Raw genomic sequence first — 17,316 nt, forward strand, 5'->3', positions numbered from 1 at the left:
GGCATGTACAAAATTAATATCATATCAGGCAACATGGGCAGACTTCCCTGGGCCTAGCTCGCTTATCTCTAATAGAGTCATAAAAAAAAACCCACACACATTTCGATGCCGAAACTTTTTCTCGAGCCAAACAGATTTACCAATAAAACCAAAGGAGAAAAAAAACGCCATAAGTACCATTTATGGGAGCCAACATTTTTGTGGCAATTAACAGCGTCAGAGTTCGATGCACAATTAAACGAAACTGTCAACAATTTATCTTCAACGACGTGACTTCCCAGGAAGACTTTTGCGCCGCCTTAACGGGGAATAGACGTGGCAATGAGTGCCATGAGTGGCATGCAACTGGTCACTTAAAAGTAAAAGGGCCCCGTCTAATTGGCACCAAATATGGGGCCAGAATCTTAGCTGCAAGCTCAAGGCTGCAAGGAATTTCCCTGGGCCATATGAGTTATGTCAAAATGTGACAAAATGCGTGTAGTTGAGCCTTTCTCCTTTCCCGATAAATCCCCATATCAAATTCCGGTGCGATTGCCATTTAAGGTGTTCATTAGTCGCAGGTCGTTGGCAAAAAGGGAACTGCGCTCCGAAAATGGCTATAAAATCTCATCAGTCGCAGATCACCGAGGCAAAGATCATCATTATCGTCCATCGTTGTGATGAAGGTAAAGATAATGAAGTAGGCGATCGATCAGACTCCAATCATTTGGATCTATATATATATTTATATATATATCATCCTTGCCTTTGTCTCCTGTCGCTTTCGATTGGCATAACAGTAAAGTCTTTTCACCAGCTCCCTGGTTGGCCAAAATTGGCCCGAAACTTGTCCAGTTCGAGTACGAAAATTAAGCGATTTTCGTTGTTCGATTTACATTTTGAACTGAATTTCGATTATTGTCCGTCGATCAGATTGCTCTGAAGGTGTTATGCCCAAATACCGAGTAAAAAGTAACAAGCAACTTTCACTTCTCTGACAGGGAAGATAAGCCACATGTGCCGCAGGACAAAAAACGTAAATTGACGCTGAAAACTTACTTGAATAAATCGATTTGTTTAAAGGTGCCACTACAAAATGAGATGTAAATCGAAAACAGTAATTTTTGTACAAAAATTATGTAAAACCATAACATGAGAACCCTATCACGCACTAGCCCCCAATTCCCTGTTTAATTATAAGGGTACAAATTGACCTCCGCCTTTTTAGTTCCAATCGTATTTGCCTAGAAACAAAACAGGTATATGAGCAAAAAAAACCCTCTCGAGTTAATGGCTTTTGGTAGCCAAAAGGATCCCAGAGCGCGGTGTGGGAGTCGGCAGTCAGTGGCGTCTGGTTAATCAAAATATTTAAAACAGCCTCCCCTGAGGGCAAAAAACTGGACTAAGTAAGCGAGTAAGGGGGCTATAAATAGCTGGAGAAGGCAATGGATGAGCTGCATTTAGTGGTCCTACTGGGTTAATAAATTATGACAAAAACTAAAAGGGAATGGGATCTCCTCCCCTCGATAATCGACAGCAATATGCTATCCCCTTTTTTTTCTCGTGACCATTTCATAATATTGCATTAAACAATATGCAACTTAACGAATGCGCTCAATCATTGCAACCAGGGGGAGAATGTCGATGCAAGGGAGCGGCTCGCAGAGGGGCGTTGAAATGACTTTGTAATTGCGCATGCGCGACATGCCCCAAGTGGCGGCCCCTTTATATCTGCCTCGTATTCGTATTTTTCGTATTGATAATGCCCCTTACGCGCGCTGCATTGATTGGCCCCAAATCACAGCTCCCCCCAGCTCCCTTAGAAGCATCTCCATCGCCCTGTATCTCGATCTCTGGGGTCTCAATCCGAGTGACCTACTAAACGCAAAAAGGTTGCCCACATCTCGTCACGCAACATCGAGCCGTTCTGGGCGTGATGTGGCATTTCCCTTTCGCTGAGTCGAGCTTGGATGCGTCTAAAGCCATGGAGTTAACTTATATATCTGGAGGTAATAGCTTGGTTACTGTGTGCTAATATATGTTTTTAGGGGTAATCTAACATAACTCTATGGCTGGTAAAGTGCGGGTTAGCACTGGCTGGGATTTATGGTTTTTCAGATTGGCGAAATTAATTTTAATGATTTTAAGTATGGTTATAAAAGAATTTTGTTGTATTTTTTGTACTAAATATTTAAAATATTCAATGCCATATGTGGTTTTGTGATAAGAATTTATATAATTGTTACCATTTAGTCTGGAAACATTGCTGTTATTTATGGCGTTCAGAAAACTGGATCGCAAAGAATTCGTGACCTTAGACAAAAATGTTTCCCAAACTTCAGGCACTTGTGCTCTTCAGTACATGACCACGCATAACAAACATCTCTAACGATCCCTAAATCGTATAAAAACGAAATAACTCTGAAGATATCTCCTTCCTTCCATATATTATGCGCAGACGCAACCTGCCTCAAAAATTTATTTCCAGAAATTCCTTCGAAATGACCAAATTATGCAAGCCGAATAACTAATCAAGTGAGGATAGGTGCATCAGAAAAAAGGGAAAATAAACTTCTTAAGTAGGCACTCGAATCTTGGAGCACTCCACCAAAGAAAACATCGACCACCCCGTGAGTTGGAAATGTGTTCACTAATTTTTCACTGGCCTTACAATAGAACGATGTTAACGCCTTTTTGCCTTAAAAAAAAAGGTTCTTCCAAAATTTACGATATTTTAAGTGTCATGCAGCGATTCTTGATATTGACACTATGTTCATTTAGGTAAGGAGTATAATGTAGTTTGGTTTTTATAGCCCCAAGCTGTGCCGCAACCTCCGCTTTGAATGGAGCAACTAATTAGAGGTTTTTATGGGATTTTAATTTGTCAACGCCTCCTGAACAATGCTGTAAAATGAAGTTATAATTGTTGGTTATATAAAACAGAATTATTGGCGGGTGGGTTTCATTTCAAAAATGCCGACACTTTGGGGTCCTAACACGGATTTTAGAGGCGTTATTATTGGTAAATCGATTAGCAAATCCAGTGCTTAGAAAAACATTAAGATACCTCATGTGATCAAGGATTAAAAAAGTTAATGTATATAAAATTAAAAATTGAGACAACTTGTATATTCTATAAGCCTAGATCAGTTGTACTCATATAATAAAAAAACATAAGATATTTCATGTTGTTCCTTAAAACAAAGATTGTGTTCCCACGCCTGGATTGAGTAAGCAATACCGTAACTCATCATTAATTTCCAGGAAACCCAAATATCCTGCCAGGCATTTCTTTTTTATAAACCCAAACAGAATGGCTACTTGAAATGCCTTGTTAGCACTGGGACAGCACTTCACCCGCAATAAGGAAAAATCGACGGCAATTTACATAACAAGACCAGTTCCCAGGGCAAAAGAAACAACAACTGGCAAAGACAATCAGTGGCGCTCTACAAAACTCCCGAAAGCCTGTCAACGCATAATCCATCAAAATGCAAACCGAGGGACATGTGGAATAGTTAACGAGCGGGGAATTGTGGTGGCAACTACTAGAAACAAACATTAGGGGGCTGGCGCTGGGAATGGGTATATTTGTGTGTAGTTATATCTGGAGACCCCCTCTGGGCGATCGAAATCAATTTGGCGCTTTACCACACGAACATGCCCCACACTCGACACGCCCACCCGTCCGTCTGTCCCACTGTCTCGCTGTCTATCTCCATTCGGAGTTGCACAAATGCCCCACAGGAATTGCTAGGAACAGGCCTGGCTGAAACGGAGTAAAAACAAGTAAGAACAAAGCTTTGGATTAGCACAACTATCAGATACCCGCTAAAAACATATACTTACTAGCTTTCTAAATAGTAAAATCTGAGTGGAAATATATATTTTATTCCCGATTTTCAGTTTACATATTTTTAAATATTTCTAGTAACGATATTATATATTAACACATAGTCTAGCTTATTTGGAAAATATCCCCTGCTCACCTAGAAGTACTGGGTATCCAGGTTTAGTCCGAGCCAGAGCAGCCACCTAACTCTAATTGGGCATAATTTAAATTCCGCTCGTGAGCGCCATGAATTGTATTTAACGTTTTGGCGCTTCCCCATCTTGGGATTTGGACTCACTATGGTCCGCATTGGCATTGGCGGTAAATTTCATTTGATTTTATTTGGTTTCTCTCAGCTGGGCTACCGGCGCAAGGCGGTAGGCCCATGGAGCACAGATCGCAGACGGCTATCCTCCTGAATACTTCCTTATTTGTTTCCACCTTTGTGTCCGTGAGTGTGTTTGTTGTTCGATACTCGGCTTAATTGGTTTTGCGCCTAGAGCTGGCCACAGACCCACTCGAAGATTTTGGGGGCGAGAGAAGCTATTGATAAAAGTTCGATGCCTTAGTTTTGATTAGGAGGCGGCTATTAGAAAATTGAATATACCTGTGGATGTGGAATTGCCTCTTGGACTGGCTGTGTGTGAAAGTAGTTAGCAAGAGGTTGCAATATGATTTTAATCTTGTAAGTGGTTAAGAAATTGCCAGAACCTTGCCAGCGATCGTGTATTCTTACTAGGTTAATGGTAGGTGCAATAACTGCTGGGCGAAAGGTAAGTAATTAAAATAATTTCAAATAATATAGTTACTGATTGTAAGCATTCAATTGATAAAACATATATCCCCCATACCATATGAATCCTGAACCGAAAGAAACCCTTTACCCAAAATATTTGCCAACAGGAAGTCCTGTCGTGCGTTGATCGCATTCCTAAGCCACAGCAACCCTCCTTCCAGGAACTCCTTTTTTGGAACTCGAATGCTACCTCCTTCCTTTTTCAGTTCCTATCCCTTTTTGGTGCACTTGTGCCAAACAATTTGTAAGCCATCATTTCAATTAAGATGCATAAATCACGCCGAAATCAGCAGCCTCATCAGGGCAACGGCAACAACATCATCATCGCCGCCGCCATGATTATCCTCCGCATACTCATCGTTATCCTCAAGTACGTCGGGCACTTAAAGCCGGGCATGCGCACAAGCTGAAGAAAAAAGAAAAACCCTTTTATTTTCTTCCAATCTCTCGTTCGGGCTCGTTTCATTCGATGCCGACTTGGGTTTTGGTATTCGATTCTGTTAAACGAACCAATTTAAACGGCGCATCGACAATGGATAAAGTGCCAGAAGTGTGCGGGTGTGCCAGAGGGCTGGGCAACTCTCGATTCCCAATCCTTTGCGAGGGCCAAAGGGATCGACAATTGCACCTCTTTTAGCCGGCTCGTGAAACTGCTGTTTCACGCTTCAACAAATGCTCTTCGAGCCAGAGCAGCAGCAGCAAAGGCATCAACAAATTGCAACAGATACAAAGAGGGGATGCCCGTTCTGGATTCCTCGCTTATTTATGAGTTTCGAACTTCAACTAAACGAAGGGCATACATCCTAATTTGTGCAATGTACATCTTGCGACTTAAAATATAAGAAAAATGTAAGTAAATGTAATGCGAATTTTTAAAATAGCCTAAGAAAGAAAATATATATTATATTCTCAGAAACTTGAAACAATAAATTGCATTTAATTTGGGAAATATAGAACCCAGAACACCGTCTACCTGTGCTTTTCCCAGCCTTCAATGCCCTGTAAACTGGCAAATGAAACGCAAACTTATTAGGGAGAATGAGGTATTTATGTAAGGGCCACACGATTGGGCTGCAAATAACCGCGGGCAACATGAAACGTGCGCCACCGTAAAACGTCCAATGAGTATGGTCGTATTAGCAGGAAATATCTTTGAGATATCTTTTGGGAACCATTCGAACTGGCGTTAAGTGCCGCAATTCGCTCCACTCGCCAGGGTCTCTTTTCACCTGTTGAAATGCCGTGACGAGGTTACAAAAGCACCGCAGGATAATCAGAAATGACCGTAGGACATTGAGGGTCAGAACAAAGTAGCGGCAAAAAGGTCGAGACCCTCAATGCGAAACTGTCAAAACTGATATAAAGTGGAAAACATGTGGCGAAGGCTGGAAAGGAAAACAAGCGACGGACAACAAAGGCGGTTCAAGTGCAAGGTGCTCGCAGGACTACAAATGTTTTTTTAGCACGCCGGGAATTTCCCGATTCCTGCGTCGGCCACTTGCAGCCTGTTTACCTGCTAAAGTTAAACGAATTGGCTTGCAACATTCACCAGAGCAACAGGTAAATCAGCAAACTTACCATTGTGGATGGTAACTTGCCCTTATAGAGATGTAAATAAATCAGCTGATAAGCCGGCAGTGAACCATGATGGAAATTGTTGAGTAAATCGGAAATGAAAAGGGTTATTTGATTAATTGTTAATTGTTAATTCTCAGCATGTGTAGGTTTGCATGCAAATTTCTTTAAACTTAGCTTTAAATCTGGGACATCAGAAAAAAAAAATTCGAACAAATATGAAATTGGTTAATACCCAAATAGATCCATTAACCCTTTGATTAAAGCATATTTTTCTCGGATCTTTCTTTAGATTCATATAAAAAATTAAATACCGTTTTTAGTTTAAACTGACAATTTCTAGGAAATCTCAAATTCGGGTGATTGTTCATAGATAACTAAACTACTTTCTTTCGGACTCAGTTTATAAGATCCTACCACTAGCACTTATAATAATTCACAGTGTAATTCTCCTCGGGCAAAGGTCATTCAGTTTATTATCGGCGAAGATCAATAAAGCATGTACCTAATTAGAAACCATAACCCATTCCTAGGTGTTAGATTTCCCAGAAGGCCAATGCCACTTCCTCTGGGCTCTGCACTCTTCGTTTCATTTTCTTCCACTGTCTTTCTTCAATTTTTATCATTACTAATATTAATAATATCATTCCTGTAAATATAGTTTTTTTTTTATATTTTACTATGGCATTTAAACAAATGTAAGTTTTCATCATAGAAAAGGAATACCTTTCCATCTTTAGAAACATCTGAAAGAAGTGCTGCAAAAGGAACAAGCCGGCGAATGCGTTCCACAAGGTCCACACTCTTACGGATCTCTGGTCTGAAGTGCAGCGCTTGCGATCAGTTCGTGTTTGACGGTCGTTTGCGTAGGAAGCAAGACACGCGACGGGTCTCGAGTGCTGTGCCTGTGCGATGGGTGGATTCTAGATGATAGTGCGTTCGAATAGTGCGGCCGCTGCTCTGGCGATTTATTTATGTGTCATAAAATTAAATGGCAATTATGCGATAAGCCACTGCTAATAAATAAGTGAATGCGAAATTCTGTATGCCATTTCCGAGTTTCCCTGCAACGCAAGATCGATTTTTGTTCACTTTTTACACTTCACGTCGAGGATACGAAAATAGCTGGCGAGAAAAATGTTTGCCTGTCGCTGAGCAGGAAAGTGGGAAATGTGTCTGAAACAAAAATAAAATTAAATAGCGCAAAAATCGTGAAGTAGCAAAGTTGCAAAAAGTCTACGCAAAATCGAGCAAATAAAGTGAAAGATTCGCAAGAGCAAATGCGTAAAAAAGTGGAGAAAAAATTCGAGCGGAAATCGTAAATGATTTGAAAAAGAAATAATAAAAAAAGAACAATCTGTGCAGTGAAAATAAAAATATTATGAATGAAAATACCAAGGAATAAGTGCCTGCATCTCAAGTGGTTTTATTAAAAGAGCACAGAAATTATATCCAAGTTCAAAGTCGAACGGAATATAATGTGTCATTAGTGATCGTTGTGCATTTAGTTCGTCCAACATGCAAATCGGAAATTTTATCAAATGGCCACTGGGCCTGATCCTCATCCTGCTGGTCACCCACTGTCAGGCCAAAAGGCAGCGGAAACGCTTGCGCGGATTCTCCACTGCCAAGGATCTCCAGGACTATAGTCTGCCGCTCAACGACAACTCCACGGAACTCCAGCAGAACATCGTGTCCTGGACAGGAGCTCGGATTGCGTCGAGTCCCGATAAGAAGAAGAAGTCACCGCAATCATCGAGACGTCACAAAACCAAAAGTGGCCTGATCATTGAAAGTAACATTGCCGACTCGGAATCGATGCTGGCTAATGCCTCCTCGGAATCCGTCACCAAGAAGAAGCCGCCGCAGCGTCGTCGCAACGGAAAATTACAGAAATCCGGAGGAGGAGGAGGAGCAGGAGGTGGAGGTAAATGTCTATAACTATGGATGGGCTCTTCTAAATATGGTTCCCTGATCGATTGTGCAGCACCAGAAGTTGCTCGCATTGCTCGCCATCAGTTTCCTGGTCGCTGGTCGTGTTTCTGCCATATTTGGCCGCTCAAGTTGAAAGAACTTTCATGTGAAAGTTGTGACAGGAGGAAGAGATTCTTTAATTTTCCTGAGCTGCTCTTTATTTTTTCTTCTATTTTTTTTTTATTTTTTGAAATTCTATACGTTATTACGTGAGAGGTCCAGTTATGGTCCGGCTATGCTGCAGTGGTTGTCGCCAGGTCTTTGGTCATTGGCACATAGTTGCCCTGGCCTTGTGTTGCCTTTGTTGTCGTTAGTTGGAAAAAAAAAAACTTGGCTTTTTGTTATGTGAACTTTGCCTATTAGGCATATGAATCTCCTCGTCCGCTTCGACCAACTGTGAGATGATAGATCTCTGGTTATGGCAGTGTGAACTCTGGTTAGTTGGCGAAAACAAAGTTTACGAGGGATGTGTACTTGGATATATTCAATTCAATTTCAATTCTGAAATTATATAAATTCAATTAGTTCATAATATTTGTAATATAAAACATGATCTTGATAAGGTCATGTTCTTGATAATAACTACGAGGAATACGTAATAAATAAGTGCAGCGCATTTCAACGACCTATATTATATATTAAAATTTCCAGATAGGTTCGAAATGATCATGATGGTATTAACCCCTGGTTATGCCCATTAAAATTAATCAAAACATAAATTTTTAAACAAATTACAGTCTTACCTTTGCACAACAATTGGTAGGGCAATTGAACCGATAGACACCGCGAACAAAGGCGATCAGCGGAGATGAATAGAAACACAATATGGACATGTTTATGTGTGGCTACATATTCTATATGTTCTTTGTAACCCCTGGAGATTGTCCTCGAGCGTGTGTGTGGGTCCCTGGGCACTTCAGGGCATTTGTTTGCCGAACACATGACCCCGAACCGAAGCGAGAGAACAGATTGAGGATTGAGGACAACAATAGCGCCAGGGTCTCTGGCTCTGATGGTCCTGGTCCCTGTAATTGTGGTCGATTTCTGGAGAGGCAGTGGATGTGGTAGTGCACAAGATGCCGTAACCAGGCAGCAGCAACAATGGTCGATTGTTAGGCAGGTCGTCTTTTCCCCGGAGAGGATAATTGATGGAGGCATGCGTAGCGTATCGCCTTATGGAATGCCTCACGCGCTAATAGCAACATATGTTTCACAAAAAGAACCCAGAACCCACACACATGGCCATAGAAAAGGGTTTATTAAAATATCTACGCGACTGCCATGGTTATAAAACTTAAGTGGCTTACTGTGTCCACTTCGTTCACAGTTTTTGTCGTTAAAATTTGTTCCGGAATACAACAAAGCCAACGCAAATTGGCTATGCTTCCAAGTTGCGTGAGGAAATATTTGGATACATTTCATCTCAAAGCTGTTTTATGATAATCACTTCTTAATGCCATAGTGTGGTTAATAAAAACTGCTGATGATTAGCCTAGGAAGATAAGAACTAATATTATGTGAGAATCAAATGGGGAAAGACATAGAATCAAACGATGGGCATATAGAATATTGAAATATCTAATCAGAAAAAAATACTTTTCAATTTTCCCTTTGTAAAATGGGTAAACAATCATTTGGCGATTTAGTATCTTTTAAATACGAATAATTCAAAAAATGATTATCCAGTCGGAACAACATTTGCTAACCTGAAAGCGTGGAGCAACTTTTCAATGTGTAAATTGGTTTCCTGGTGCCATAATGACTGCAAATCAATTCTAAATCATTCAATTGTTAATCAATTCAATGAAACACATTTCAACGACAAAGCCTTGAAGACATAAATGCGAATTGATCGCGCAAATTATTGCCCGGTTAAGTCGTATTTATAACGCCCGTTTGATTCGATTGGCATTAATTGATTGATTGGCTGTTTGGATTAGAGAAAACGAAAGTTTCCCAATGGCGAAATGGGTCACAACTACAGATACAGATACAGATACTCGACCAGATCAAAACGATACGAATGGATTGTGGGATTGTCGGGTTGTTTTCCAATCAACCAGCCAGATACTTGGACAAACACGCACACTTTATCAGCTCATTAAGTATCTTACGGATACATTCTTTATACTGGTATCTATAAGTCATGGCCAACTCATATGTAGCTGCTGTTTGCTTTTCGCTGGCGATCGAAAAGTGTTTGGGAAAATGCATTCTTCATTGGTTTTTTCTCTTTTTACGTTTAGTTTCGTTTCGTTGGGCCTTGCTTTATTTTTGTTTGTTTCTTGTTAACTGCATTACACAATGCTTACAGATGAAAAGCGCACTTCAGTTCTCTTCGCCTGCTTCTGGAATTTTAGATTGGTGGGAAAATGTTTAGAGTGGTCGGCTGCTGCCTGTTGTCATTGAGTTTTATTTGTTTTTAATTTTTTATTGACATGTGAAGTTTGTAAAAGTTGAGTGAACTCTGCTTTTCTATTGCCGGCAATCCATGCGGGAAAGCAAAAGTATTGAACTTGAAGAGCCTCGAACGAGTTGGTCAAGCGCGTTTGTGGTGAAAAATATACATTTATGATGAAACTAATGCACTTTAATGGTGAGATGGGGACGAAACAGTATCTCGAATGATGTGCTAAAGTAAGGAAATACTCTGCCGAATTTATTGGAGCTTAATAAAATCATGAAAGAATTTTTTGAATTTTTTGTTTTCTATATCTAGGGGAACGAGAAGTACCCTTTGTAACTCAGACTGTTGTTTATCGTTTATAAATCTCTCATTCTCACCTGCATTCATTTCTGGCCCCTCTTTGTTCTTCACACTGCCCTTTGTTGTGATAATTTATTTAAATGCACTTTATAGATCGGCCAAGTAACACCTGGTCGGGCCAATAATTTGCGCTGCCTTAACGGAAATGCACAAAATGATGGATGCATAAGGCAGCTGGCCAGCTAAGAAAACGCAACTTTCGATAGTTGAGCCTACACTCAAAGAAAACTTCACATACTCATATCAACACATGTCAAAACTGAGCCAAAACAAAGGGTAGAGCGATGGGAAAACAATTGTTGAACTCATTTAAACCGAACAATGGACCGTGGAGCATTGTTCTTGCTCTTCGGGTAATTCGATATTGAAACTTAATATATCTTTCAAATAATTTTGCCCCAGTCTTTTGAAGTAATCGAGCACTCCGGCAGCATTAAACTAGAGTTGAAGACCATTAAAATAGTTTTATAGACCACAAAACGGAACACACAAACTAGGAACGCCAGAAACTTTGCGTGTAAACAACGCGAACAGGGAAAACCGGGGGGCGTTTGTAAACAAATAGTTCTGTGGACCAAATAAAGGGAAGTTTAACACCAAACTTGGCTGACCAGCAGACGCCACAAATGATCTATGGAAATCCACCTCACAAACTCCTATATCAACATGAGCGAATCAAAACGATTTGGAGTTTACACAAGTGGGAAGCATTACTCTTCTGGAACTTAATTGTTGGTCCGAGATTTTCGATCTTAACCCATGGGAGAGTACCACAAGGGCAGAAAAGAAAAACTCAGGGCACTTTGAAGTGGTCTACCCGAAAAACTCGCCTATGTTTGCATTGGCCATAAATTAATGTTATAGACCAAGTTTTGATAAGACATTGACGCCGTCTGCGAGTCGGCGACGTCGACCAAAGCCCGGCATTAAACTAACAACCGCAGAGGGAACAGAACAGAATGATGACGGCCACCGGAACATTTAACGGGTCAGCAGCGGCTATTGATGTGCAGTCACACGTTGGTGGGTCAGCAAACGCCAGCCAGATAGTATGGTCATGGGAATGGTTGGGGAGTTGGGAGTTTGGAGTTAGGAGCTAGGAGTGGGCACCCAGGGTCTATATTCAGGGGCCTTGCACGGAGTGTATAACAAATTCGAGGCTCGTTAGTGCAGACACTTGAGATAAGGAGACGAAGATGGGCGAGCGAATAAATTGTTTCTAGTTTTCAGATTGTTTTCTTCTCGAGAAAATGTGGGTCAGCTCGAATGGGAATTGTGAGGGGAGAGCAGCTGCAGCTTGTTGAGTAACTAAATTAAAAAGAAACGCAAAAAGTTATGGTTCCCTAACTAGTGAATAAATCAATCTTAAATACTAGATAAGGAAAATTATGTTGAACTTATAGAAAAGACCGGAAACTATCTTTATTTATAGAAAAGACCCGATCAATTTCAACAGCTTGATTTTAATTTAAAAACCAATGATCTTTTCTTAAGTCTTAATATCTTATTTGTAGCATTTATAGCAAAAAGCATTTAAATACGGAATGTTATTTTCTTCTTCAAATTGAGATTTTACAATATCAGAAGATTACCCAAAAAATGCCGACAATGTCCATTATCGTTCACGAATAAACTCCTTACCCATCTCAACAGTATCGAAGTGTCAACCATTGGCATATATCCCCAAATGATCTACAGGTTGAATGGAACATTTTCATGTTTCGTTTTGTGAGATAACTTGTAAACTACGCTGGAAGGGACCGGTGTTTTTATCAGGCTGTTTGTCAATACTTTCGAGACTGATAAACGATCGTTGATCGAATGCCACGGCAACTGTCATTGAACTTCATTGATAAATGCCAGACAGGTGAGGCTCCGCAGACTGGAACAGAGTATCGGTTCGCGATGCAAGTGATAAGCTAAACACATATTCGACATCCCCCAAAGTTACCCGTATCGGTTTCCATTTCTACCTGTTTTTATGTAGCCTCCTCCAGGCGTCGAACCTAATGACCCTATATATCGTGGCAAATATATCAATATCAGGCCTCCGCTTGTCAACACATTCGACTTCCTCCCTCACATAAAACACCCATTCACACTCCTCAGAACTTTGGCAGAGATGAAACGCTTTTCGTTTCTGGGAAGGGAAATCCCTGCTTTCTTTTGCCGGAATCTCTTCCAAACGGAACTGCGGGGAAAACACTTGAAAGTGTTGTGTAAATATTATAGGGCTTAAATCGGGGGAGCTGTCAGTTCAGTGGACTAATTATGCTTTATGTTCGCGTTAAAAGAAGTTCCTATCCCATATGTGGAAGTTCGAAAATGGCTTTCTTTGAGGTGATTTTGGTGTTGCCCTTAAGTAATCTTTCTGATGAAAGCTTCATTAAAAGCTAGCTGTCTTTGCCCAATCTTCAAAGAGTGCCTAAGATTTATAGAGAAATTTCACGGGATGTAGTTTTTACGAATGTAGATAGGACCACCCTATCGAATGTTAAGTTCAAGAACCCATTAATAACTTTAGTTCATTAATCTAAGAATCGCCCAGACGACATTCCCGAGTATCTTTTGTTGCATCTTTAGTGTCACTTGTCTGCATCTAATGCGCATTTATACATGTGCGGACAAGTTTTCGCCAATCTATTTTGAATGTGGTAGACGATGGACGACTGAAGGCGCAACGGAGGCTCATCCATCAGCGGACTGGGTTTAGACCATGGAGAAAATTGGCTTATTTGAAGGGGGGAACCAACTGACAGACAGACAGCTGCCGAAACGTGCCTCCGCACATGAGTCACGCGTAGAGTGTGAAAATCTTGTGGTATCCACCTGAAAATTGCGGTAACGCCCACTCGCATTTTCCACAAAACGCTTGAGTAATGGCCAAAAGAGCTGCCTGGAGAATACGTTTTCCACACACATTTAAATGCCAAAATCAAGTTGCAGTCTGAGAAACTAATGAAACGACAAAACAAATTGTCTGCAGACACGCGTTTCCAACACACGCTGAAAGCCGGAATCCTAGAAGATCAGGTTCAGGTTTGAAGTCGGAATCAGATTGTGGTTGGGGTTGGGGTCCAGGTTCAAGATCCCGACTGTCGACTGCCGTTGGCGGCTTGTCTTTCTGGCTTACAGACTCTGACAGCTCGAGAGAATTGAAACATTTTGGCATTGCCATTGATTAGTGTTCTAAATACAGCTGGCCAAGGCCAGTCAATGAGAAATTGACGCGTTGCATGCAAAGTGGCCGGGAGAATCCGATACGATTCAATGGAGATATTGGAGCCTTTTGGGGATTGGGATCAGAAAAGTTAACCGACTCGTCGCGACACGCTGCCTGACAAATTGCTTAATTAATGCGAATTGAAGGCTATTTGTGGCCGAAACCAGTTATTGGCATTTCTTAAATAAGCATTCGAGTTTACTTTAAATTTATTTCAACTGCGGTCGGTATGTCATAATTGCATTGCGGTTTTTCGAATCCTTGAAATAATATAGTCGCGGTATTGGTTGCCTGGCAAAATGTATGTAGTTTGCAAATTACGTTTGTGGCCAATTAATATTTTTAAACCTCAAATTAGTCAATTTCATTTTACAATTTTTTTTAAATTTTAAATTTCATAACAGATTTTGTAACTGGTTTTCAGATTAACATATCAAAGTCATTAAGTCTTCATTAAATTTTGTATTTCCCTCAAAGTTTTCTAATTTTCATTCATTTGCAATCGTAACCATTTGCAATTTGCTTAACCAAAATTGTTCGTTTTATATCAACGTCGCATTGGCTTAACAGTAACTCCAATCGATTTGGCTTGAAAATTTCCCAACCATTTTCGCATTCAACTTAGGAGATAATTCCACGGCAGCTTGTTCAATAAAATCGTTAATTGCCACTCAAATAGCAAAATTTTTTGTGACGCTGACGCGACAGGATAGAGGCTTATCAAATGGTAATAACACAAAACAACAAGCCGGCGAAATAGGAAGAAACTGAGGCGAAACTGGTTAAATGAGTAAGTCGGCGACAAGGCGATAAAAATTTGTAGTCAAAATGAGAGATACGAATCATCAACATCAGCGTCGGACGACATGCAACGTAAACAAGCGAAATTAATGCAATTTCTTCAATGTATGAACAATTAACCAGCTCCTTGGATGGAAACGAAAGGGGCTTTGAAGGAGGCCTAACAATTGGCCAACTTTAGTTGGTGGCCAAAACGGCGGCGGCGCCATCAAATGGCTCAAATGGCGCCTGCAGCGAGATCGTGGGTTGACTTCCCAGTGATTTGAACACTTGGTCGGCGCCTTTTTACAACCAAAACTAACACGCTTACGGACCATGTGCTAATTAAATAGTTTACAAGTCAACTGTGATTGCCAGGAAGGTTGGCAACCAACCTGATTTGGTCGCCGCCGCCAGAGATTTATTGAAGTTTGTCCAAAACATCGATTCGGGGCGTTTCTTTTCGTTTTTTTATAATTTTATTTTTTATTTTTGACTTTAAAAACCCGAATGGGACAGCTCCCTTGTGGCTAAATGATTTGTTTATTGCCGATCGCGTACAGCGTGTGCCATTAATGGCTGTCAATTCGAATTAATAGCACTCAAAGCCTGAGGATGACCGGACGACCCAGTTAATGTTTGATTTAACTGCCGGTTATGTCGTTAAAACAGACATCGTGCCATTTAAAGTGCAGTAATGAAGTTATGGCTTGTCTTATAAAATCAGTAGACTTGTACAGCCATTTAACATTAACAAAGTTATCTAAATAGCTTTTGAACCATTTCGTTTATGGTGCAATTTTAGTAATATACAAATTTATGTTAATATGAATACAATCATCCAAAAACAAAGCTCAAGTTTAATAAGCTGAAAGTGTTTATCATTCCCTGAAAACTTTAAGGTTCTTAAATATTGGTGGATTCCCATTTTCTCTGCAAACTGATGCACAGAAGCGCATGAAGTCATCCATTCCATTCATATTCCTTTTCTTTTTCTGTGCACCCAAATGCCACAACTCCACCTCGACTTCCTATAGTTTCCCTTTTTCGCATTTGGCTTTTCCTGTGGCTATAGTCCGATGGGACAGTCATAATCTCAGTTTGTCTAGACAGACGACAATGTCGGCGACACAACTTGTCAGTGGTACCAGTCCGTTTGTGGAGAAGATGAGTCAGACTTTATAAATTTAATTATGACATTACTTATTATGCGACTCGCGCCTTTTGCCTGGGCACAGAAAACGAAAATTAAAACAAACCGGAGTTATTAATAAAATCTGACAGCTGATGACAAATTAACAGTGCACCAAAAATCTGAAAGTGATTCCAAGGAAACCCACCGAGGAGAAGTGTGGGCGACTCGTGTCTCCTCGCGGGTCTTTGCCAGAGATATCGAATATCACAAAGCTCACCCAAAACCCACTCAGGCGTAACTAATGAGTGCGATATGAGAGGAGACCCCATAAGCCCCAAAAACTGAAGAAACCGATCGCGAGATCTCGTTTGCGCATGTGCAGCATTCGGAGCAGTGTTGGTTAACAGCAACGCGGGGCAAACATTGACTTGGAAAACGATGCTGAAAATGCATTTCGAGTGATTGGCAAACACGATGGAGCCATTTGTCCACCTTTCCCATCTAATGGCCGCAATGCATTTTGGCTAATGGCTGAATGGGGCTTTCGACGCCTTTTCGTGCAATGATTGCAAGTGGTAGATAAGAGCTTTTGACTCATAAATCGTGATAATTATCTCAGCACAAGTGCAGCGAAGGTGAGTTCGCCTTAAAGACTTGAACATTTTCATGATTTCGTGGGGCTTATTAAATTATTAAGTGAACCGCTACACGAAAATATTTTGCCAGTGGCTTACACAACTCTGATTTGCGATTAGATAAGTGATAAAACAAGTCGCATAATTAAGAGCTCTTAAGTAATGAGCTTAATGGTTGTCCGGGAATTTCCTGATCTTTTTAGGCGGCAAAGTGTCGTTATCACTAAACACTCTTTTCAGAGAACAATGTCAATGTCAAAAAATCATGATTTTTAAAAGTATTTTTCATTGGAATCCTCGGGTTAATGAGCTCAAGTCAGAGAAAAGGCGTCTCCGACGGGTTTGGTTCCTCTCCAGGAACCCTAGAGACAAAACAGCTCTCAACAGAGCCACCAAGGAGCTGAAGGAAACTCTGGTCAGGCTAAGGAAGGAGGCCCTCGACAGCTTTGTTGGTAATCTCGCGCCGGGTGATCCCCACCACAACCTGTGGAATGTTACCAAGCGCATCAAGAGGCCACTGAAGAGGATCCCGCCCATCAGAAGACAAGACAACTCATGGTGCAGAACTGAGACCGAAAGAGCCAACGCATTCGCCGAGCACTTGGAGGAAGTCTTCACAC

The 17,316-nt window shown here is 40.8% G+C and overlaps 1 protein-coding gene across 2 annotated transcripts in view; it reads left to right on the forward strand.

Annotated features, from left to right (window-relative positions):
- The first annotated feature begins 7,510 nt into the window (after nt 1–7,510).
- Nucleotides 7,511–17,316, forward strand: part of LOC6611259 (laminin subunit alpha-1) — a 66,799-nt gene continuing 56,993 nt past the window's right edge. Inside the window, exon 1 of one of the 2 annotated variants that reach the window (XM_032716279.1) lies at nt 7,511–8,109. In XM_032716279.1, the coding sequence (XP_032572170.1) occupies nt 7,701–8,109 (409 nt within the window). In that variant the 5' untranslated portion in view covers nt 7,511–7,700. The remainder of the gene's footprint in view (nt 8,110–17,316) is intronic. The other variant, XM_002035778.2, reaches the window with a different exon arrangement.

This window comes from Drosophila sechellia, chromosome 2L, assembly GCF_004382195.2.
Source record: "Drosophila sechellia strain sech25 chromosome 2L, ASM438219v1, whole genome shotgun sequence".
Taxonomy (NCBI): domain Eukaryota; kingdom Metazoa; phylum Arthropoda; class Insecta; order Diptera; family Drosophilidae; genus Drosophila; species Drosophila sechellia.